Source organism: Lactuca sativa, chromosome 5, assembly GCF_002870075.4.
Source record: "Lactuca sativa cultivar Salinas chromosome 5, Lsat_Salinas_v11, whole genome shotgun sequence".
Classification (NCBI taxonomy): domain Eukaryota; kingdom Viridiplantae; phylum Streptophyta; class Magnoliopsida; order Asterales; family Asteraceae; genus Lactuca; species Lactuca sativa.
In genome coordinates, this window is record NC_056627.2 from 314,127,990 (window position 1) to 314,154,505 (window position 26,516).

The 26,516-nt window shown below is 36.3% G+C and overlaps 1 protein-coding gene and 1 long non-coding RNA gene across 3 annotated transcripts; both read left to right on the forward strand.

Moving 5' to 3' along the window:
- The first annotated feature begins 14,908 nt into the window (after positions 1-14,908).
- On the forward strand, positions 14,909-19,402 carry LOC111887987 (uncharacterized). 2 transcript variants are annotated; one of them, XR_006183323.2, is made up of 3 exons: positions 14,909-15,009; positions 15,178-15,362; positions 18,341-19,402. It is a non-coding gene; the product is annotated as an uncharacterized LOC111887987 (long non-coding RNA). The 2 variants fall into 2 exon arrangements; XR_006183322.2 differs by having other exon boundaries at positions 15,285-15,362.
- Positions 19,403-22,868: 3,466 nt separating this feature from the next.
- LOC111887972 (protein ALP1-like) lies at positions 22,869-24,105 on the forward strand. Its single transcript, XM_023884102.2, has 2 exons — positions 22,869-23,017; positions 23,130-24,105. The coding sequence occupies exons 1-2, from the start codon at positions 22,869-22,871 to the stop codon at positions 24,103-24,105; spliced, it is 1,125 nt and encodes a 374-aa protein (XP_023739870.2).
- Positions 24,106-26,516: the final 2,411 nt, after the last annotated feature.

Here is a 26,516-nt window from a genome sequence, read left to right on the forward strand (position 1 = left end):
ACACGCCTGGCTCAGTCTAACAGAAAGAGACACAGACCCCAGGCGGTACCAAATGAAAAGTACAACTAGTAAGGTCTATTACAATGAACACAAACCCCAGACAGCACCAACTGAATAATACGTCTAGCAAGGTCTAAAACAGTGAATATAGTGGATACAATGAATACAGTGGATACAGTGAATACAGTGGATACAGTGAATATAGTGAATACAGTGGATACAGACCCCAGACAGTATCAAATGAAAGATACGTCTTGTAAGGTCAAAAACAGAGAAAACAGACCCCAGACAGTATCAAATGAAAGATACGTCTTGTAAGGTCAAAACAGTGTGACTCTGAAAATGAATTACCAGCATACAGTGTAAATTGCTGGTGAAATACCGTTACCTTAAGGCCAAAGAATTATAAGGTAACCCGGGATACTCGTAACCATACTGACTAGAGTACCAGACGCCCTACAAGTGTCTAAAATGTGACATTTGTCACCCGTTGGCTTGGTAGGCCGAGACTGTAGCTAGCAGTCTGGGTGCGGGGTTGTCAATCCCGTATAGATCTATACACACAATGTCCGCTCTCCCTACAGGAGATTCTGGTTACCAACTAGACGACGGAGAAGGCCGTGTCCTGAAGATGCATCCCAAATAGTGGGTAGAGACTTCCAAATAGTGGGTTTCTAATGTAAGTGTTGAACTAGAGGTAGAGACTCATAACTGAATTGACTGAAGTAAACCCATATGTCCATGCTTGTGCACATAATATATAACTAATGAATCAAACGACCTTCGGATGGACATCCAATCCCACCAGACCACATCTCAACGAAGAAAAGGAAATAGAGCGGACAAGCCTTCCTAAGTCCTTCAATCATTATTTATATGCATCTATACAAGCACAGACATACATCTAACTACGCTTGAGTGTGTATCGAGTGGAATCATATTGTGAAGTATAAGTGTAATATTGTGAAGTATAAGCATACAGTGAAATATCCGAGTCGTGAAGTATAAGCGTACAGAGTGGGATAATCGTGTCGTGAAGTATAAGTGTACCAAGTGTAAGTGTATCACGAAGTGGAAACGACGATAAGTGAAGTAAGAGCGTCTATCAAGTATAAGCGACTACAAGTATAAGCGATATAGAGACAAAATCCGGTATAAGCGTATCGCGAAGTGAAAGCGTTATCGAGTAGGAGTTTAAAATAAGTGAAAGTGAAGCAGCGGTAACTAACAAGTAGAAGCATTTAACGTGAAAATCTTGGAAAAACCTTTATACTTAGGAAAATCACATTTTGGTATTCTTTGGTAAAATAAGTGTGAAAACCTGTAAAAATCTTTGGAATCTTTCATAAACCAGTTTAAAATGAATTTAGGTAACACAGTATAAGTAAGAGTTTTGAAACAATTGAATTCCCTTTTGAAAACCATTAGTGTCCTACTCGGTAAAACAGTGTACAGTGGTAAAATCTTGTGCATGCGGGTTATCAATCACATGTGATTGATATGATAACTGGCATGTTTAACTTGTATTCCCCTCTATAAAACATGTAAAAACATTTAAAAGGTTCATTCAGGGGTATGAACTCACCTGGTGTAAGTAGGTCCGACGAAGGTGCCGTTTGGGCGTTCGGTGTCACGCAAGGACTTGAACACACACAATGACCTATTTAACATATGATAACATATGTTCACATACAATTAGTATATTTAATACTAATTAAACAAATATACGCGCTCAAAGGAGCGGAAAACACTTTGGATAAGTGTTTGGGTGTCCCAGGTAGCGTCTAAAGGTGTGTATGGCTAAGGAATGGAGTTTACTCTCCAAGAGTAAACTCCCAAAGCTTAGTTTACGGCCCAGGGACATCTCACCATGAGTTTACAGCCATAAACTCATGGTGAGGGGATCTAGTGTGTTTAAGGCTTCTAGCTTGTTCATGGGACTTTTCTAAGTACATTTCCAAAAAGGCATGAGTGGGTTTAAGGCTTCTAAGGGCATCTTATAGGAGTTTATGGCCTAGGGACAACTCCTAAGGGAGTTTACGGCCGTAAACTCTCATATCATGGATTTAATGAAGTTTTAAGCCCCTAAATCATTCCTAGCATTTTATAAAAATAGTCTAAGGCCATTTGGGGGGTGAAAACCAACATTTAGGCATGTTTTGGGGAGTTTACGGCCTAGGCACTTGCTTGGGCTGTAAACTCCATGTTACCCCATATTTCCTTGTGTTTAAATGATCTAAACCCAAAATACCAAGTCCCTAAATTATGTATGAAGCCTAAGGGTGGTTTGGGAGTGTTTTTGGGGCTTTTAGACATGTTTAAGAGGTGTTTACGGCCTTGGCATATGCCTGGGCCGTAAACTCTCTTTTAGGCCTCAAAATGATTGTTTTAAATGTGCAAACACTCCTAGGCTAATTCCTCTATTTATTTCCAAGCCTATAGGGACTTTTGGGGGTCATTTTGGCCTCTTTTAAGGTGTTTACGGTCTAAGGAGGAGCTTAGGCCGTAAACTCCTTTTCAACAGCTTCTAGGTTCGATTTCTAAGCTATAAACATGAATCAATATGTTTAGAATAGGCTAGGGTAAGCGGACTTACAATTTGGAAGCGTTTGGTTGCGGATTCGGGGCGAAAACGAGTCTAGAGAGAGAGTATAGAGAGAGAGGGTGGAAAAGCTCCAAATGGAGTTTACTCCCCTTTATATATGGGTGGGAGTTGGAGCTTAGTGGAATTCTACCCGATACTGCCGTCATACGGGGCTTTTGGTCGCACCCGATTTAGTGGTCGTAATAATAAAACTTAACATTTTCCAACTAAATGGAAATGTGTGTTATGTGTTTTTATTCCCATTTATCACGACTTAACGGCATATTAAATATAAACAAATGAAATGTTTATTAAATTGACGACCTCTTATTAACGGAACTTTTATAAATTGGAATATTCCGTTAACGGTAACGGGGAAATGTAACGGAATAACTTGGGTTGTCACAGTTATAGACTTAGAATCTGTGGAAATTTTACTTCACCCCTATTCTGTGTGAATACGGAGTTAAGGTCACTTATTCGAAGGTCTATCCTGTTTAGATTACATATAACTGGTATGCACTTCACAAATAGCGATGTAACTGATGAAGATTTTCTAAATAATTATCTAGATAGTTCGTCTAATAATTATTTCTTTACCCCCAAATTCTCGCATAGATAACATAGCTGTACTCCATCCCTACGTCAACCAGTACCTTCCGAATGAGGTCATTGTTGGATGGTTTGAAGAAGAACCAGAGAATGATCATCCTATCCCTTTGAATGATCACCATGATGAAAACCTTTCGGACGATGCTAATTCAAAACCAGAGGTTGAGAACCTACCCCAGGCAGCTCCCGTTCCAATTCCTAACCCTCGTTCGGCTTTTCATGGCCCGACCTTGAGTGAGTGGAATGTTTGGAGACATGGAGCCAAGGACAAGATCAGCCTATGCCATTTAATGGCGACCGAAGCTTTTACGACTTGAGCAATGGGGGCTCAGCAGATAGAGTCTTGCCAATCTTGGTCCGCAGAGTGGCCTGAAATGAGATTCAAGGCAGGACAGCCTTACATCAGATTACCGAAGTTGTCGCCGATGCGAGAATGCATACCCTCCGCACCATTCATCTAGAAGATGCTCACGGGAGATCAGAGAGAAACCATGAAACCCTGCTGCAAGCACTGGCTGAATCACGAGCCGAAGTCATAGAGCTCCGAGTACGCCAGAGGGTGTACGAAAGACACCTACTTGACGTGGAACATCAACTGGCTGAACTGAGAGTTCACCAGAGGGATGACCGTCGCCAGGAGTAGATGCTTTACCTTACTTCCCTTGTTAGAAAGTAATCGTTTTTTGTCTTTGCCTGATGTGGCATTTTCTATGAAATTATCTTGTACTGTAAGTACTTTTAGTTAGGTCTTTATGCTGTCAAGGACGATCTTCTCTAGATATGATGTAAGACCTTTACAAGGTCATTTTCCCGAATCTTTACATCGTAAATATCAAAGATATTGACAGCCGGCTAACTTTTCTGTTATTCTTCATTCAAGTACTCTTATCATACTTTCATTGGGGTCTATCTGAAACATGCTTTAGTCAAGTCATTGGACTATAGTGATTTATCTTCGGAGACATTTCCAAGTCTCTTTCAGTGGTTGGATCTTATTATTCACCAACCCACGATACCTCGGCTTGCACAACAAACGTTTTGATACCATTCTACGAACTTACTTCTACTCATTACTAGGACTGCATCATAGGGATGTAGGTCAAACCTTCGCTAACATACTTCCATTCTGTACTAGGACTGCATCATAGGGATGTAGGTCAAACTTTCGAGAACATAGTCGTACTCTTTACATGAACAATCTAAGTACATCAAGGGTCAACCAGAATCACTCACAAAACCCTTATCTTTCGTGTTACAGAATCATGTCGTCATCCGGAAGCAATCAGTCGAACAGCGAAACCTCCGTTTTTCCTATTGACGCCGCTACCTTTCAAACAGCAGTTACAGCTGCTGTGGTGGCTGCCGTAACCGCGGTCCTTGCGCCCCGTAGCGCTATCAGCACAGTCAATGCTGCTGATGGGAATGATGTTTGCAATCGTGGTATCCATCCAGGAAGTCGCCAAACAGTAACAGTCACAGGCTCGCAAAGCCGAAAAGCAGAGAACAAGAAACGAAAGCGTCAAGCCCGGAAAGAACACAAGAGATCCCAAAGGCTGGCTGTACAACAACAGCAAGTAGAAACCTCTGCCATCCCCGTACCGAGAAGACGATACAAAGGAACACTCCCGAAGTACGATCGGTGCAACCACCACCACAAGGGAATTTGCCGAGCCTGGCAATGCAAAAATTGCAACCAGATGGGACACATTGCTCGTTTCTGTAGAACTACCTCCAACACTGGAGCAAGCCTAGTTTGCTATAGTTGTGGTGAGGCAGGGCACTATTACAAAAATTGCCCAAAAGAGAAGATCAACGAAAGCAACCGTGTGCCCATAACTCCTACTCGACACTTCACTTCCAACACCAATGTGGGTGCTGTCCATATATGTCACCAATGCGGTGAAATTGAACACCTCAAGAAGGATTTCCCTATAACGCAGAACTCTGGCGCAGACGGGAAAATTCTCAGGATCACGGCTGCAGGAGAGCTTTCTCCGGAACCACGTTAAATGTAATTTAGGCGTTTCGTTGTAACAGACTTATAAACTATCCCGAACTAGTGCAACTAGAGTCCTATCTTTTGCGAGATCCCGTAGGATTAGGGATGCTCGTGCTGCGTATACTTGTCTTTTGTAGTATACCTTTTTAGCAGCAATAGTCTTGTAGGAACTCTGTGGATGGTTGCACGGTTGTGTTTTTTCTGTAAAACGTCTTATATTCAAATCTAATGTCTTTAAGTTTCAGTATGATTCCGACATTATCATACGACTCGAGTCAATTTGATCCTCACAAAAACAGCTTTTTACGTACATCTCTTCCTTCTAGATCACTTTTCCAGCGAAGTCGTCATATCAGAACACCGAAGTACTCATGCTAGGAGTACCTCTTAGTTATTTTTCCAAAGAAATCCCCGAAGTACCACTCCTGCAGTACGTTAAGTTCAATCCAAGGATTTATACGATTGATCTATCACTGAGGAATGTATGCATAAGAGTGATATATAATCAAGGTTCTACAGGTTTAGAATTGATGATTTCACTTTAACTTCTTTTTCCCCCAGGGGATGTGAGCTTAAAGAAGAATCAGTTATTCGACTACCTTTTCAATCTTAATCATATACGACTCGTATACACGAAAAAGTGATTGTGAAACCAGGTATGAATTCTAATATGAACTTCAGGACGGAGAACTGCCTAAGCCTACGAGAGATCGCATCGTCATGTGAACAAACTTAGAACCCAGTACGACTCGTGTAAACAGATCGCCCTATAGTTTAAACACCTACGGAGATACAAGAACAGTCCGGACAACTTAGCGAACTACACAGAAATAGAATTAGAAGACTAGGTTTCTCACCCTAGAGAACCCCGGTCATATTCTTCCAGAGATCGACGGATCGCATTGTATGTACCTTGGTTATCAAGGACTCCGTCAAGATTTTTCATTAGGAATCATTATCTCTGCCTCGCATAAATGAAATGGTTGAGCAAACGCAAGGAAAGAATTACTTTCAGAAATGGAGCTGAGATCTGAATATCACCAGTTCGAGTGTTAGAGAAGGATGTCTGTAAGACTATCTTCCGAACTCGATATGGACACTTCGAGTCCGTAGTGATACCCTTCGGATAGGACCAATACACCCATAGCTTTCATGAGCTAAACAAATAGGGTACGTCTTTCTTACTTGGATCAATTCGTCATTTCTCCATGTAATGACTTACTTATCTACCCTCGTAGTAAGAAGAAAACCCATGGAAACATTTCCTACAGAGGAACTTTTAGCGAAGTTCTCTAGGCACGAGTTTTGAAATTGAAAAGTCAAATTTCTAGGACACACTGTTAGTAATGTGGGAAATTATGAGTACTCTTTCAATTTGTCAAAACCGTTGAGCATTTATCGACACCAGAGACGCCAACAGTCTTTCTCTAAATTCTAGGTCTTACCGACCTACTATCATAGTTCATTCAGAACTCCTCGCAAACTACAGAAACTCGTACGACTTTGACCCAGCAAGGGGTGGCCTTTGTCTGGGAAGTTAAACAAGAAAAAGAAACCTTGGAGATTCCAAGTGAGAGACCAAGTTCTTTAGGAAGTCTCACTAAGGGAACAGCTTTAATACGCTTCGTAAAGCGTGGAAAGCTAAATCCACGATAGATAGGACCTCCGAGATTCTTACCAGAATCGGTCCTATGCCTCGCAAACTAGACCTACTCCACGAACTCAGTAACGTACATTCTACTCTTAGCTTCTCGATCGTGAAACCATACCTTTCCGTTAGGACTCTTGTAAGTCCACTCGTCGAGATCCTCGCCTTCGTATTAGAACCGTAGTGACCCTCGACCGAGAGGTCAAGCGGACGAAGCAGCGTCATCGCCCGATAGTGAAGGTTCGTTGGGATTCCAATCGAGAACCCGATTTCACTTAAGTGCACTAGAACCAATCGATTAGGAAGTTTCCTCCTCACGACTCAATCATTCGTACATACTTCCTTGCCTAAATTCTAATTTCGGTACGAAATTCCCTTTAACAGGGGGATAATGTGACAACCCGAAATTTCCATTCTGTACAAACCATTTGAAGCCAATAGAAGTAGAACAGTTACAGTGAAAATTCAGACTTCGAGTATAAGTTTGGCAGTTTTCAGGATTTTACACTTAAGGAGATATTAGGAGAGTGGATACACTAGGGTTTTGTGCAACACTGTTATTCCAAAACTTTAGGATATTAGAGTTCATTCCGAGAATAAAAATATTTTCTGTCAAAAATCCCAGGACTATATATAGAAAACTGAACCAAATAGTTCATTAGTTACATTTCCAATTAGAGAAAAGCCAAAAGTCTCTCTCACGGATCTTCGGGTTTTTATCCCAAATTGTGAGTACTTCGATCTAGTTATATTACATAGCTTAGATTGTGTATTATAACATCAAAATCGGACCAAAACCCCAAGATTTGGGAGTTTACCGCCCAAGAACACTTGGGGAGTAAACTCCATTTTAAGGGCTAAAAGTGTCCCAATGTCCCTCAAAGCCTTGGAACTCGAACTAGAACCCACCATTGCATGTTTAGGACACCAAAATCATTTAAAAACATGGATGAATGTGAGTTCACAGCCAATGATGTTCCAGGGCCGTGAACTCCATGTTTAAGGGTCAAAATGCCTTGAAAACCTTCCTTAAGCCAAGATACAAATTAGGACAAGTACCCTAGTGTGTTTGGGGCTAGCAAACACCACTAAAACACCAAGAAAAGGGTGTTTACGGCCCAAGATATTTTACGGCCGTGAACTCCATTTTTGGTTGCCAAAGTGCCCTAAATGCCTTCATTGAACCAAGAGACTAGCATAGCACATTACCTTGATGTGTCTAAGACCCAAAACAATCAAAATACCAACACCTAGGGGTGTTCACGGCCGCAAACACATGGCCAAATGGTTCATGGGCCAGAAACTCTAATTAGGGGTGTTTTGATGCCACAAACACTTCCTAAGGCTTAGGCTTGAATTTAGACATGTACTCTAAAGTGTTTATAGCCTAGAAAACAGAAGGAATCACATGTATTAAGGAGTTTACGGCCAAGACAAGTTCTTGGGTCGTAAACCCCTATAAAGGGGTCAAATGACACCCTAACTCCTTCCTTATCCCTAGAACCCAACATAGATCATAACCTTGAAATGTTAGAGACTTGAAAACACCATAAACACCCTCCCAAGGGAGTTTACGGCCGTAAACTTCAAGCGAATATGGTCCCAGGGCCGTAAACTCCTTAAAAGAGTTAATAGGAAGCCCAAACACTTGATTTAGCCTTGAAACAATTCACCACTAGAGTTGTAGTAATTCTAAGCTTCATTTAGTGACCCTAAGGAGAGTTTACGGCCAGGAGTTTACTCCCATGGGCCTTAAAATCCAAAACATATGGTCATTAGACCTTAAACTCCCATTAGAGGCCTTGCACTCCTTTGTTGCAACCCATTAGCCTCCTAGCACTTGACCAAAAGTGTTTTACTCGCGTTAAAATGTTTATACTTGTATAATTAGTGTTTTAATCACTAATTATTTATATACATATGTCTTCATATGTAATTAGGATCATTGTGTGTGTCTAAAGTCTTCACTTGACACCAAGCACTTGTCCGATCCTTCCTTACGATAACAGTCCGTTCAATTCCAGTCACTTAATGCAGGTGAGTTCATACCCCTTTAATCAATGTTTTAAATTGTTTTTAAATGTTTTATGGGGGGGATACAAGTAGAATTATGCTAATTATTATATCAATCACATGTGATTAATAAGCAGCATTCAAATGATTGGCTACTCATTAGCCGTTTTACCAAACAGTTTCCTTCAAATGTTTTTCATAAACACTTTATGTGTTTAAAAACACCTTATTACACTGTACATTTTATTCTGTATATTACATTTCAAACTTATTTACAATTGTGTTTCAAACAAATGTTCTTTATACTAAACTGTTTTATCAAACCCATGTCTTCGAAACCATTTTATAGATCGACATCAAGTCGATCTTTTCTTAGAAAATATTTATGTTCAAAGGTTTTACAAATCTTATTTTATGCTTTTATATTATAAATTGCATGCCTCTATATGTATAGTTATATAAGAAATGTTTAAAAGGCTTAGGAAGGCTATCCACCCTATTTCCTTTTCGCGCTTGAGATGTGGTCTGGTGGGATATCGGGCACTCGTCCGAAAGTCGTTTAAATATTAGTTATATAACATGTATACATATATAGTCATAAAGGTCCTTCCAGTTCATCCCATGCCCTTGGGTAGCAAGGGTATACATCCATATCCATACGTACCGGTTAGATTACTAGTAAACTACCATATGGGTAGTTTAGGGAGATACTAGAACTATTACTAGAACGCAATATCATACAATGAGTCATTTCATTCATGAGTCAATACTTTCTAGAACATTACAGTACATTACTATACTTGCTAGATAGAGAGAGAACACACATTACAGCTAGCACACGTAGAACATTTCCGTACATTACACTTACATTAATACGTTAATAAAATTGTGATCCACTGTATCGGAGCATGCCTTAATTGTCATGGCCCGAGTTGTAGACAGAGTCTCTTGAAGGGAAAGCGTGAGTTTGCGTATAGATCTATACTAGATTGACTATCCTACACCTTGCTGCTAGCTACAGCGGGACCTGCAGGTCTGCGGGTGCCAAACGTCATTCCGTTATTACGACCATTCTTATGTCGTTGTTACCAGTCAATAGTATGGTACAATTAATCACATGATGCCTTAATATAACTCCGGTTTAAGGTAATTAGTACAGCAGTAGTTCTTATAGCGCTACATTTTAGTACTACATTGATTTTCCCTGTACACATATTTAGTGATCTTTTCACTTAAACTATAAATGTAAAAACTATATTTTGTTAATAATAGTTACACTTGGGAAAATTACACACTTTTACATGACACGAACATTTAGAACAGTTAAGTCTTGGTAGAAGACTACAATGAGAACAGTTAGGTCTTGGTAGAAGACACCCTTATATAATAGTAGGAATCATAGGGATTTCTAGAGTTTTTCAAACGTTTACAGTTGTTTTACAAACATTTTCATACTTACAGTTCATATACATTTACAATACTTACAGTTCATTTACTTACAAATTCTAACATACAAATTAAGTCACTAAAATACTTATGATCTCACCAGCTTTAAAGTTGATACTCGCTTTCAAAATTACTTGTATCCTCAGGTCATCATAGACAGGTACCGATGCAAGGAGAAAGGAAGATGGAGCTTGTTCAAGACTCATCTTTCATTTTGATTTATGCTTTAGTGTTTATCAAAATTTGAAAGAACACACTTGTATAATAATTCTACTATTAATGCAATGGATGATGTTGTTGCTTGTTTACTACTTTACATTGGTGTGATACTGTACATGACGTCCTCCACCCCAGAACGTTTCCGCCGTTCTTGGTTTTGGGGTGTGACATTGAGGGTGTTTAGGATTTTGTAGTTTATTGTGATGCATCAATGATGAGTTTGGGTGCAGTTCTGATGTAGACGGGTCATGTTATTGCTTACACTTCGAGACAGCTGAAGCCTCATGAGGCAAACTATCATACGCATGATTTGGAGATGGGGGTGGTGGTGTTTGCCCTCAACATTTGGCGACATTACCTCTATGAGGTCCGTTGTACTATCTACACATATCACAAGAGCCTGAGGTATTTGTTGGATCAGCTGAATCTTAACATGAGGCAACGTAGGTGGTTCGATGTGGTGAAAGATTATGATTGTGAGATCCTTTACCATCAGGGGAAGGCTAATGTAGTGGTCGATGCTCTCAGCCGCAAGGCGGTGACAGAACCGATCAGGGACTTATGTTTGAGGATGACAATGATTACCCCATTATTAGAGCAGATTCGGGAGGCTCAGGTTGAGGCTATGAAGGAAGAGCACCGAAAGAGTGAGGGCATTGTGGGTCAGGTGGCTTCCTTTGATTATGATAGTCGAGAGTTATTGACTCTCCATCAGAGGATGTGGGTTCCTTACTGGGGTGATGCACGATAGGTTTTGATGGAAGAGGTGCACAAGTCGAGATTTTCTATTCATCCCAGAGCAACAAAGATGTATAGAGATCTCTGTCCTGATTATTGGTAGCCATGTATGAAGTGGGATGTAGGTTGGTATGTGGAAAGGTTCTTGACTTGCAAGAAAGTCAAGGCCGAACATCAGCGGTCTCATGGAAAGATGGAGCCGTTGGATATTTCCGTCTGGAAATGGGAAGAGATTACCATGGATTTCATCATGAAGTTGCCATGGATATCGTGCGGAGTGGATTCGATATTGGTCATCGTGGATCGATTGACCAAGAGCATACATTTCGTTCTAATTCAGGAAATTATTTCTGCAGAGAAGTTGGTCGATATCTACATCAGGGAGGTTATGGCACGACATGGGGTGCCGGTTTCAGTAGTTTCGGACGGGGAGGTCCGGTTTAATTCCAAATTCTGGAAGAAATTCCATGATGTAGACATTGGAGGATATGCTATAGGGATGCGTTCTAGATTTTGGCAGCAGTTGGGATACGTATCTTTCGTTAGCAGAATTTTCGTTTAACAACAGTTATCATGCCAACATTGTTCGACCTCCTTTTGAGATGCTCTATGGTTGGAAGTGTAGGACCTCGATATATTGGGGTGAGGTTGGTCAGCGGGTCATGGGGAGTACCGATGTGGTACTCAAGAGGACTAAGATGATTTACCAGGTTCATGATAGACTTCATATAGCTCAGAGTCGGCAGTAGAGCTATGCCGACAAGCGCCGATCAGACCTGGAGTTCCAAGTTGGGGATATCGTTCTCATAAAGGTGTCACCTTGGAAAGGTGTTATCCAATTCAAGAAGTGGGGCAAGCTGGGCCGCATGTATATTGTAACGCCCGAGTCGCCACGTATAAACTTTAACCATTATTTCAATTAATCAAGGACTAGACCATGAGTACGCTGGGCATACACTAGGTACGCACGACATACTCCTTTGCATGTGTGCATCAGGGATGACCCCTACGTACGCTGGACGTACCCATGCGTATGCAAGGCGTACTCAAGCCAAAGCAAAACCCTAATTTTTAGGGTTTACACCCTATTTAAGCTTATTAAGTCCTTCAAGTCTACCACCTTATCAGCCTCCCTTGTCTCTTGAGCCATATCTCGAAACCCTAATTCATTTTCCCTAAAGTTTGAGCTTGTGTGTGTGTTTTGGGTGTGTATGGTGCGTAGAGAAGAAGAAGAAGAGTTGTGAAGAAGCATTAAATCAGAAAGAGCTTGTAGATCTATAGGTTTCTTATCATTTCTAGGTTATTAAAGGTAAAAAGCGTGTACCTTGATGACTGCATGTGTTAATCGTTAGTTTATGGCTTATTTCTTCATAAAAATGGTCCTTAAGGTATTTCTTGAGAGTATGAGCTACTCCAGAAGGTTATAATGCTAGATCCTAGGGTTTCTAAAGTCCCTTGAGCATAAAAATGGAGTCTTGATGGATTAAGCTTAACCATGCAAGGATTGAAGGTGGTTTCATGAAGATAATGTGGTTAAATCCAAGATTTGCCCCATTAAGACATTCAAAAGCATAAAGTTGGCAACTTTATGGCTTAATGCACTTTAATAAGCCTGGATCTAAAATTGGACATTGGGTCTTAACTGATTAAGACCTTAGAATGATGTTTTGGCCAGTTGCAGTGTACGTCGGGCGTACCTTTGGGTACGTTGCACGTATGCGTCTGAAGTCCCAATGATGCGAGGGTTGTGAGTACGTTGGGCGTACCGGTTGGTACACTGAGCGTACTAATTAGAGTGGGCTTTGGGCTTATTTCGGGTCATGTATGGAACTTAGGGACTTTGGGCCCTTGTTGGGCCGTAAGCTTTTTTGTGATAGGCCTTTGGGGCTTGGGCCCATTTTGGACATAGATTATCTTTTGGGCTTCGTGGCTAGTAGCATTTAGGCCTTGATGAGCTAGACCTAATAAGGCAAGGAATAAGTAACTTTTTCCCTTAAGGCTAAGATTTAGGGTTTGGGCTCACTGGTTGGATTATTGACCTAATTTCTAATTAGAGTTTCTTTACTTGTGATTTAGTGGGGATTTTCGGTTTAACAGCCTGATCATCTGTTTGACTATCAGCAAACTGAGGTGAGTTTGCTCACTGGACACTAGGATATGTTATGTGCTTGTAGTCTTTGTGACTCTTGTTATATGTGTTATATGCATGTGTGCCTGTTTGCTATATGTATGTTGGGTGAAATAGACCCGATACGGCTTGGGCCGACGCATGAGTTAAAATAGACTCAGGGGTGAAATAGATCCGACAGTTTGGAGCTGGCAGATATGTACGATATGCAGTATTTTGGGGAACTCACTAAGCTTCTTGCTTACAGTTTTCAGTTTATGTTTTAGGGACTTTTGGATCGAAGGGGAAGAGTTCGGGATGATCGGATCGCGCACACCATATTTTTCCACATTTTATTTGACTCTGATGTATTTGGATGATTTTGACTTACTCTGATTCCATTATGGTTTTATTATTATAAAAAATAAATTTTTTAGTCTTAAATTTCGGAACGTTAAACTAAGACTTTTTTCTATGATAACAAGTAGAGTTTTAATTTCTACTGTGGTTATTGAATCAATTGGAATAATAACAAAAAGTTAAAAACAAAAAAAAAAAAGAAATCTGACCGAAGGAAAGCCCAAGTTTTTTTACTATTTGTTATAAATTCCAAAATTCCTTAAGCGAAAAATGGAAAAAATGGGTATAAATTTGAGTTTATTTCAAAATCCACAAAATCTTATATAATTAGAAGGAAATAATAGTTAATATAACAATAAAAATTTAAAATAATTATAAAATGTTTAAAATAAAATTTTAGAATATGATATTTTTATATTTAAAAATACATTTTCTTTTCAAAAGTAAAGCTCACTCATCGGCCCAACAAAGAATTTCAGAGCAAACACCTCTTATCTGGTCCTCCCCTCTCCTCCTCACTCATCGGCCATGTTTTGAAAACCGGACCGGACCGGACCGGCCGGTTCGACCGGTTCAACCGGGAACCGGTCAGGTTACCGGTTTTCTCAAGCCTAAAAACCGTTTGTTTTCAAAACGGATAAAACCGTCCGGTTCACCAAAAAACCGGTTCAACCAGCCCGGTTAAACCAATGAAAAACCGGTTTTTATAAATTATAAGAAAAAAAAAACTTAAACTTTCAAACGCGGGCTGATGGACCCAACGCATGGATCCGGCTGAACTAAGTTGCATGACCCTTCTTTATATAAGCAAGTGGTTACCTTTGTTTTTACTTCCAACCGATGTGGGAAGTATAAGGATTACTTAATGTAAAACCTTTACTTCATTCGTTTTATACTCCAAATAACCAATTTTTATTCTATTTATCTTTCGATGTGGGATACTATAGGATTGTCCCATTGTTTAACATAAACCTTTTCAAACCTCAAAGACTATGGATCATTAATATTTTTTTTATAATTATATATATATATATATATATATATATATATATATATATATATATATATATATATATATATATACCGGTTTTTACGGTTTTTAGGACTGGTCCGACCGGTCGGACCAGTTGAACCATCGGACCAGTAAGACGGCCGGTTCAATGTCCGGTCCGGTTTTCAAAACCTTGCTCATCGGCTCGCCGCTCATGGCTTTTCCCCGGCGGTGACCTAATTCCCGGTAGCTAGCATTGCTTGATCTTCGCCCTAGTCTCGCAGCCTTGAAGGTATCTCTGTTTTCCCTCCATCGAAACTATAGAACTTGTTTGGGCTGTTGGTCTTCAGTTATTTGTTATGTTTCCGTATGCGCTTCGTATCACTCTGTTTCTTGGGATTTAAAACGATAAAAGTTTTCTTTTAGTTTGTATTAATTCCGGAATCGTATTGAAACCTAGGTGTTACTCATATGCTCTGTATTCAAGTCTATTTCAATGATTTTGGACGACAGTTTAAATAAAAAAATTAGAATAAATTCGCAATGTACTTCCATCGATCTGTGTAGATTCATATTCAAGTCAAGCGCCATTTGATGAAAAGTTGTTGCACCCCACAATGGTCTAAGGATATCTTTGTTGCTAAGGTCAGTTTATAATTATATAATCTTGTTTTTTATTTTATATGAATTCATGGTTTTCTATCATTGTTTCTTTTTACGTTTCTAATTATTCCACTCTGAAGCTTTAATTGTAGATTTGTGGTAAATCACAAAACTCCTAGATTTTACATGGTCTACTTTTCTTGAGTTGACTCAGAAGCATTACATAACATTTTTTTTTTGATCGGGTAATAGTTGTATACATGATGTTCAATAGTGGCTTATGCTGACTCAGAAGGATAAGGATTAAGGAAGTAATGATTACATATGGCAAAAATCCAATGAAAGAAACATATGGCAAAATAACTTGCTTTGAAAATTGAAAATGTCTGGGGATTGAAATGGAAGCAAATTTTAATGACAAAATTTATAAGATTTCTTCCATATTAATTTAATACAGTTGATTATCCCTTTAAATAATCAAATTTAAAAATTGTCAAACTTATCATTCCATTAACTTTACTCTATATGATTCAATGAACATTTTAATGGCTAACCTCTTCCATTATTTATTTATTTATTTATTTATTTTCAAAATTTAACTAATCTATCAATGATATATCTAAAATGTTCTAAAAGAACCACCTTATTTAATAGTTAAAAGAAGAACAAAAAAAAGAAAGACCCACGATTAAAATTACACATTAAAACATGAAACATAAATGTATTTAGACTTACTTGATTTTGATTGTTTTCATAGAACCAACCCAATTTTCAATCACCATTGTAGAAGAGAGGAAGTATTAGAGAGTAGAAAATTAGTAGCCTTGGGAAAACATCGTCTATCAACACTAAGAAGGAACCCAAAAAAAAAATCAACAGTATATTAACAACTAAAAATAGCCGTTAGTAGGGCTTTTCTTTTAAAATTTGTGTAAGTTGGCTACAATTAGGTTTTGCTTTGTACGCTAAAAAAAGGCAATAATATAAATAAGTTTTAGTTTTCCGGTCCGGTCCAGGTTAACAATCTTATTTCGGGTTCGGTCCGGTCCAAACCCGAAACCCGGTTATTGTAAAAAACAAAACTCGAAAACCGGCCCACCTATAAGAATATGCGGTCTAACGGGTTATATGCTCATCCCTATATATATATAGGTTATAATGTGGATGGACAACTATTGTGCGGACATGTACACAATGTTATTCTATGAAATTACTTAAAAAATAAGTTGTTTAGTAATGTGAATACGTTCAACCTCACACAATTATTGTAATTTCCATGCATTTTCACTAATTGTTATTCATTTTTGTTCTCGTGCATCGTTTTTCATTCATTTTCATTGTTACAGAATACGATTCAATAAACATCCTGACAAAATGAAAATAATAATAAAAAAATGTCTATAATAACCTTATAGACAATTTAATTGGTGAGGATGCGTGATAATGAAAATAGTTATGTAAGATTGTACATATTCACATTATCAAACAAAATATTTTCTTTGTCATTCTCATAGAATAACACTGACCACAAATCTGTACAATAGATATCAATCCACATTTGAACCTATATAACTCTTCATTTTGTCAAACCCAATATGGAGTAGATTTTATGCTCTCGTGGTCATTATTAATAATCTAACATTTTTGGCATTTTGTAATGTAACAAAGTTTTTTGTTTTAGGAAGTTGTTCATTTACATGGTTTGCCCAAATCTGTCACTTATATTCAAGAAATGTTTGAAACATTTTTGGACAACAATAAAATATTGGAACCATTACATATGTTGTAATAGTGCTAACACATAGCTTAATTGGACCATTACCAATTTTAGTAGTCTAAAAGCATATAACAAGACACATGGTGGACCTAATTAACTTTCCTGGATAAATTAAACAACCAACCAAAAAAGTGGTTAATGTATGAAAAAGATTCATGATGATATCGAGTGGAAGATTGCAGTGTACAATGTTGTGGTCCTACACCTTATATATATATATATATATATATATATATATATATATATATATATATATATATATATATATATATATATATATATATATATATATATATATAAACTAGCAGTGTACCCGCGCGATGCAGCGGGCGAAGAACTGTTTTATTCCGGCGATTGGTTAAGTTTCCCTAACGAAAAATTGTTTGGTTTCTACCTATTTCAAGCAGTATTGACTGCTCTTTTCGTATCTGTCTTTTTTTAATTAGGTATTTTCGTATTGGTATTTTTTAATTGTGTGGAAGCACATGTATGATACATATGTAAATGTAAAATAAGTTATTTGATACTACTTTTCAGAATAATTTATTATATATATATATATATATATATATATATATATATATATATATATATATATATATATATTTCTTAATTTTTTTGCTTAATCGAACAAATATTAATTGAACTTTTATTTGTCAACGTCCACTTTGTGGTCAAGTAGTATGGTTAAATAGGACTAAAAATTAACTTAATATATTATTAAATAACAATGCTTAAAAAATCAAATATGTTTTAATATTATACAAATTTCATTTCACAAAACAATCAAAGTATTTGCAATAAATTTTTACAGTATTGTTTTTCTATTCGAAAATGTATTTTTGACGTTTCAACGGAAACAATTTTCTTTTACATGATAAACCTTTAAGTTGGCAAAGTAGAAAAATACAAATTTAAAGACATATTCCAGGCCATTTGTTTGACAGCTTAAACTAGACCCCACTTTCGATTAGATAGGTTTCCGTCTTAATCAAGATAGGTCAAGGGCGCGTTCCTCTATCTCATGATCTCAATTGTATTTGAACTTTGTTCTTAACTGACAACTACTTTCATACTGAACCCCATACACCAAATTGGTTAAAGGTCATTACGAAAGACTAACAATAGAAATTCACTGGTAAAACCTTAGTCATACCTGCAACAAAACTAAACAAGACAAAGGGAAAAACTAACATTAGTAAAGAGTGAAAATTGAAAACATTAACATTTGTTTGCATTGCAGGATACACACACATTGGGACACAAAAACACACACCGATACACAAGACAAAGGTGCGTATGATGAAGGAACTTAATTATTAAACTTGAAGGGAAAATTAAATTATTAAATGTTAAATTTCAGAAGAAAATATGTAGCAAGATCAGATACAGATAACAAAATGTGTTTACCTATCTAAGAAGCATGTCTCACTGCAGAGCCTACTCCTTGATGGGTTGACCGGATGACATCGTGTAAATTTACTTGAACTCCATTGACTTGACTAATCCAATAAGCAAAATAACCATGGGGAAGGATGTTTATAAAAATTCATTCCAATTTAACAATCATTAAGAGATATTCTTCAGAATCCAAAAAGGCAAATTGATATATACTTTTAGGGAAAACAATCAAATGTAGAAGAAATCTATTACCTTTTTTTGAAAGGAGATTAACAGGGTGGCTATCGACGTCGATGATTAGTTAGCGATTGGTGGTGTGAGAAATGAAGAATGGGTGGTGATGCATTGTTGGTTCGAGGGAAAGCTTCAATGAAGCAAAACGTCAAACACCTTGCACTCGAACCTAATCCAGGTTCTTGGAATCGGGTATCCAGCCCTCTTTTATTCGATAATCTGATTGGAACTGGTTTTATTGGTGGTTGTGTTAATGAGTGTTGCGGTGGTTATCGTAAATAAGTGGTGGCGGGGATGGAGAACAATTTAGGGTAGAGAGAGAGTGAGACTGACGGATCACGATGGGTTGGCATTACCGGAAAAAGTTCTGTAAGAGCGCAAAGTTCATGGAGACGACGATCAGAAATGGCGGTGTTGCAAGGTTGGAGAGCGGGTGGTGGTTCACTACCATTGTGATGAGGACGATGACTCGGGCGGATGAGTTGCGCTTCTGATTAGGTTTTTGATATTTGTTTGAGGGCTTTATCGATTGTAGAGGTACATAAGAGGAAAGTAGAAATTATTATCTAATTTCTTGATTTAGTTTCTAAAGTTAATCTGTTGTCAACGTACGTGTAAAATGATGTATTGATCGGTAACCATAAATAAATTGATTGTACATGAGGTAATAGATATTGTACCTCTTAATTTTCAAGAAATGAGTAATATCCTTAATAATATATATATATATATATATATATATATATATATATATATATATATATATATAATATTGTTGGTTATTGAAAGATAAGTTAGCTCATATTGTTGCTAAAGGTTATATTTATTTGACAAGTTCTGTTTTTTTAGTTGTTCGTCTACTCTCTTGTTTCTTATTTAAAGGCGTCAAATAAGGTGATTTGTTATTTCAGTTTTTGTTCATTATTGCTATAGAAGGACTTTACATTTTGATAATAGAAGTTAAAAAAATTTTATGGTATTGCTAGGGTCCTACTCCTTATTTCATGTATGTAGACAATGCTATTTATATCGTTTAGTGGTCATTAATAAAAATGATAAAAAAAAATTATATCGCGTAGGTGCTTTCAAGTTGATTTTGGATTTAAAATGAACATTTATGTAAATAAGGTTTTTATCATTGGTGTTAAGATTTCAATATTTCCCACATGGCCCGTATATTGAAATGTGAATCCATGTCTTTCCATTCTATTTAGTGTCAATGATTTAAAAATTGGTTTTTTAGTTAATCCGGTATGGTGATCGGTTTCCGGTTCAACCAGTTCGACCGTCAAATCAACCGGTTTCTATAATTCTTTTTCCTATTTCCCTACACATACATACATATATAAATCACGAATTTGACGTTTACAAGTTCAAACATTAAAAATATACATAAAAATAAGTTGTAAATCAATCCATAAGGTTTAGTGTTTTACATCAATTCATATACGTAAAAAAAATAAAGTATAATAACATATATTTTTATTTAGAGAAAAGTAAATATATTTGAAAAAAAAATTCACTAAAATTTATTACACAAATGGTTCTTTTTTATGTGTTTTTATTCAGTTTAATCGGTTCAACAGGTTTATTTTGAACGGTTCAACTGGATTTTTCTAAAAACCGGCCGGTTCAATTTGGTTTAAAACTCGACGTAAAAACTGGTAATCGTTGAACCGCTCCCTCCCCCGGTTCCCGGTCCAACCGGTTCAAGCCGGTTTTTAAAACATTGCTTAGAGTTAATGATCTAGGAAGGTAATAAGGTTTCAATTTTGTCCATGTTAGGTCCTTAAGGTCTTTTTTGTACATATTACGCCAACATGGTTGTTATAATCGTTTAAAGAGGGTAATAATGTTTTAATTATGCCTACATTAGGTCCCTACAATCTTTTTTATACATATTACACCAACATGGTTGTTATAACCGTTTAATAAGCGTAATAAGGTTTTAGTTTTGTCCACATTACGTCCCTATTTCTAATATTTTTATCAATTTATCTAACTCTTTTACAATTTATATTAGTATCTAATTAGATGACTTCCTCATTTCGTCTTCTCATTTTAGTCGCACATTCACTACAACCAACAGTTTCAATTGAAACGTTACTTAACAATTTTTTGTCATTTTTACAAAAAATAAAATAAAAAAAATAAATCAAAGTCTTAATGATTAAGGCTATGTTTGGCATGCCACAACTAGCTAATAAACTAGCTTATTTTTCGATATTTTTTAAGTTGTTATGTTTAACAAATCAAAAAGTAGTTTATAAGTTAGCATTTTAAAAAAACCATTTAGACTAGTTTTTAAACGTTTTTTTTTAATTTCCAAATATACCCCTTAATTAATTATAAAAAACATATTTTTTTAAAAGCCCTTTTATGTCATTATATAAATTTCAGATAGTTTATCAGCCAGTGACGGAGCCAGGGTCAAAGTAAAGAAGTGTCCCCAACAAGTAATGGGGTGTCCGCAACAAATCTTGTATCTCTAATCTCTTTTAGAAGGGTTAATGACCTAGGAGAGTAATAAGGTTTCAAATTTGTCCACATTAGGTCCTTAAAGTCTTTTTTTGTACATATTACACCAACATGGTTGTTGTAACCGTTTAAATGTCGTCCCTTTAATGTTTTAAGGGATGACATTTAAACGGTTGTAACAACCATGTTGGTGTAATATGTAAAAAAAAAAATACCTTATAGACCTAATATGAACAAATTTGAAACCTTATTAACCTCCTAGACCATTAACCCTTCTACTTATTTGGGTCTATCAGCTGGCGCTAACGTATGCACAAGAAATTGGAATCTTGTTATCCATAAATACACAAAAAGATTGATTATTGGAAAACTCATTTTCTTCCCATTGGGGCAGACTTAAACTTGTTTAATCCATCTTTATTGTCTTCCCATTTATGTAGGAAAACTACAGTGCTCAAATGGTGAAGTCTTAGGCTTGTTGGCCATGACATAAACACTCATTGGTCTAAGTTTTGTCATTAGAAATATATCTTTATGTACTTTTGTTACCCTAAGCATTAACGTATGAGTGACAACTGCGTATTCTACGTATCTAATAAAGTGTTTATGTAGTTTGCCTGTGAATTACCACGATTACTTATATCATATGAACCACATAAATCGTTGTGTTTTTATTTTTTCTTCACATCTTTCTTGTGTGTTTTTATCACATCTTAATCCTAACAAATATAACCACATAATAAAATGACAACTGTTAGTTGTTTGTAGGGGCGGTCACACTTAGTGTCCCAGAAAACTATTCGATTTCGCCCTAGAAATGTTAAATTTATAAGTTCTTTGGGTATTAGTGTGCAACTATAGGTTAAAAAATAAACAAATATGGTGCAATAGATAATAGCTCAATCCATATTATTATTATTGTTGTTATCATTATTATTATTATTATTATTTTAACATTTAAACTTTGTTTTCTTTATCAATGATAAGCCTATTGTTTGTCTAGTAAGTAATAATCCACCGCACAAAATTCAAAATGTGTGTCGGCAAAAAGAAGATAGCAATAGAGGTTTTAAAAAGAAAAAGAAAAAAAAAAAAAAAAAAAAAAAACATTGTGGTCGATCCTCCTTGAAGCTGCTGTCCATAGTCGATTCTTATTGGTTTTGAGCTTCCTCGAAGTTGAAATTGTGTTTTCTCCAAACCGTAAGGGTAGTCGGTATGGGTCCAACGAGAAGCGACGGGGGTGAGGTGGCACCCCTCAACGCCGTTATAACACGGGGAACACCGCCCCCCTGCTCATTGCTTCTCGTCGAGTTGAATCTCGTTGCGATGACGACGGGAAGAAACGAATACAATGAAAAAAGATGACCGTTTTAAATTAAAAAAAATGACCGTTTATTTGCAACGGTTTTTAAAAAAAAAAAAAAAGTTAATTACTAAAAAAAAAACATTTTATCCTATAAATACTCTCATTTTATTTAAAATTTTAACACACTTTCTCTTATCCTCTCTACATACTTTCAATTATCTTCAAAAAAAATATGGATCCTTTCGACTCGTCCGATGATTCAGATGACGATATTTTCTTTAGGATTATGTATTATTATTACACTACCGACCTGCTACAACCAGACCCAGCCCCGCTACTAACAAGACGTGCGATGTTAAACAGAAATCGCGAAGAAGGACACGAACATCTATATCGCGATTACTTTGCGGATAATTGTGTATACGGGGCGAAGGACTTCAAAAGAAGATTTCGTTTGAGTAGGGATGTGTTCTTACGAATCGTCAACGCCTTGGAAAGCCGGTATCATTTGTTTACTATATTTTTATACCAAATAAATAAAAATGTACTACATGTTTCTTTAATTTTACAACATATGCAATATATTTTTAAACTATAGTTAATTTATGTTTAGGTACGAATTTTTTCAATTAAGATATGATGCTAGAGGTAGACGGGGGTTTACAACGTTGCAGAAATGTGATGCGGCCATTCGTTTGATGGCTATGGGGGAGTCACCCGACACCATGGACGACTATATGAGAATGTCCGAAAGAAACGCAAGAGAGAGTTTGTATACATTGTCAAGGGGTGTTGTTGAAACTTTTGGAGATGTGTATTTGCGGAAACCTTCGTTGCATGATTTGCAAGAATCGTATGCGGCGCATGAAGAACGTCATGGGCTTCCCGGAATGATCGGAAGCATTGATTGCACACACTGGAAATGGAAAAATTGTCCGGTAGCATGGAAAGGGCAATACGCAAGTGGTCATCACGGATCACCTTCATTGGTGTTAGAGGCTGTCGCTTCTCAAGATTTATGGATTTGGCATGCATTTTTTGGGGTTGCGGGTTTCAAAAACGACGTCAACGTTCTTGATAAGTCGCCAATATTCGACGATCTTTTGAACGGAAAAGCCCCGGATGCTCCTTTCACGGTGAATGGAAACGAATACAAATATGACTATTACCTTACAGATGGAATATATCCTCAGTATTCCACATTCGTGAAGGCATTCCGTCACCCGGTTGAAGAACGAGACAAATTTTTTAAGAGAAGACAAGAAGGAGCATGTAAGGATGTGGAACGTGCTTTTGGAGTGCTGAAGGCGAAGTGGCATATAATTGAACATGCAGCACGGCCATTGGATTTAGAAACTTTACGATATATCATGTATGCATGTATCATAATGCATAACATGGTAATAGAAGATAAAGGGAGAAATATTGCACACTATATCCGAACAGAGCCCAGACACGTTCAGTTTCAACCAGGAACAACATATTATTTGCATCGCGTTGTTGACATTCAGGACGCAAATAAACACAGACAACTTCGAGAGGATTTGGCGGATTATATCTTCTATGGTAACAATAACGATAACGAATAGCGTTGTCTTTTTTTTTTTTTTGAATTTAGATGTTATTTCTTTTTTGTTTTTGGATATTATGTGTAATTTAGCCTTTATGTTAATTTTAATCTTTAAAAATTTTTAATTTTTTTTTTTATAATTTTTAAACATTATATTTTATTTATTATTCATATATAAAAAATATTTATATCAATTTATAAAAATCGAAATAAATAAAAAATAAATTATAAAATGAAAAAAAAGTATAAAAAAAACGAAATAGTAAAAAAAAATTATTTATTTTCAAAAACTTGGTGTTGCATCTTGTTGCCCATTTCCCCACTTGGTGTTATAACACCACTTGCTTATGTGGCATGTGAGGTGGTGTTGCATCTTGTTGTCCACACCCAATGCTCTAAAATGAAACAAATATGAATCTTTTAGGTTTATGAAATCAGTTGTTTTTTAGTGAAATTACTAATTTTCTTGGTGAACATAGTAGTTGTTTGCTTGAATAAAATTAGTTCTTGACTTCTTGTTGACTTGTTTATTGATTGTTTTGTTTTGTTGTTGAGTTGTTCATTGCTTATTTATTGAAATATTGAGTTGTTAGTAGGGGTGAGCATGGATTGATTTGGGTCAGTTGTGGTTTCGGTTTTTGAAAAACTCAAACCCAAACCATCGGTTTCCGTTGTGGTTTCGATTTTGTCAGTTTTTAGGTTTATGGGTTCGGTTTTGCTCACCCCTTCTTGTTAGGGTAAAATTAGGTCCGTTTTATGAGAAAGATGGTAAAGCATTGTTGGTGATTCATCTCTATATGGCAAAACATCTTTATTTTGGGATAATTATGAATATTCTAAGGGTTTTCATCTTTATTTTGGGATAATTATGAGTATTCTAAGGGTATATCATATCAGGAGAAAATTTTGGTGATTTTGTGGACAAAGATAGTGGAATTAATGATTATAACTATGATGATAAACATAAGTAATAGTCATAGAATATTAGTGATAAATATCTTATTTATTTCTCCCCTAATGCCTAACATAGAACTTGATATATTTTTTTTTGAACGGAAAAAGATTCGATAAAACTAACAAAAAGCTAGAAAAAAAAAAGAACAATTACAAAATAGCTTCCATAGGGTTTTGCAACCATCTTCCCCAATTAATCGAGGTCCTACGTCTATTACTACACCAAAAAACGACTGAGAAACAATGGAATCAAACAAAGTAGATTTCTTTTGGCTATGTCTGCCACACAACAAATCATTCCGAAAACGCCAAATATACCACCAAGTCACCAAAAAACACCTTCTAGGACCTCCTTAGCCTGCTTCCTTATCCGTAAAGCATCAAACCAAGACAACTATTCTGTATAGGACATAAGAATCAGGATCGGGATATCCCACCACCTTAACACCTGAGAGATCAAATTCGAGGCTATGTGACAAGAGAAAAAAAAATATGTGAAGCCGAATCCAAACCATTGTCGCAAACTGAACTTGATATTAAGCATAGAGTACCACAAATGTATCAACCTACCACACACGTCTCACTTCGACAAATGTTTAAGGATAAAAGAGAATTGATGTTAGCGTCAGGGTATAAATGCATAGAATGTTTTCAATATAAGACCACAAAGTCATGTAAAATAGGTTTCAAACCACATGTCTTTATAAAAACTATGAATGACATAACAGGGCAGTTAAAATCGAAGATACTAAGGTGTTGTTTGTTTTGTTAGGGAATTTTTTTTTGAGCAATTATGTTTGTGGGTGAGAAGACATTTGTGTATGTATTTCTCACAAATTGTTTGTTTTTTAGAAAATCGCAAACGTCAAAATGTCTGCATGTTCTCTTCAAAAAGATATGGAGCAAAGTTTACGGGCAGGAATACATATCTCCCATACATCTTCTAGACAATAATAATGATTAAATTCTTTTATATATAATTAAAGATCATTTATTTTTTTTTGTAAATTAAAACTATCTCTTTTCTAAAACCATTGAATTACTTTTTAAAAAATCAATAAGATTAATATATTAGATTGTATTTTTTGTTTAGTTATTGTGTTTAATATATGAGGTTTATGTGTAGAAGTTTATATGAAAATTATGATAGATACAAATTGTAAAGATTATAATATATACAAATTAATGTAATGGTTTTTTTTTTTTTTTTTTTTTTTTTTTTGTAATTATACAATGTTTTCTTAAAAAAAATCAATTATATCATATTGAAGATGATGACAAAATTTTGGTTGGTTATACAAAAGAACATTACAATTGTATGTTTTGCGCTTCATAATTTTATAACGAAAGAGAGTTTGAACGATAAATCATTTTCTTAATACAAGCAACCTAATGTGCCGTTTCGAATTATATGGAATGAATAGATTTAAAAGAATTGTTAGTAGTCGTATAAATTATATTTCAGTTGTAAAACTA

Coding starts and splice junctions, on each gene's coding strand:
- LOC111887972 (XM_023884102.2), top strand. CDS start 22,869: ATGTTAAACAGAAATCGCGAAGAAGGACACGAACATCTATATCGCGAT. Junction 23,018..23,129: donor GTCAACGCCTTGGAAAGCCG/GTATCATTTGTT, acceptor ATTTATGTTTAG/GTACGAATTTTTTCAATTAA.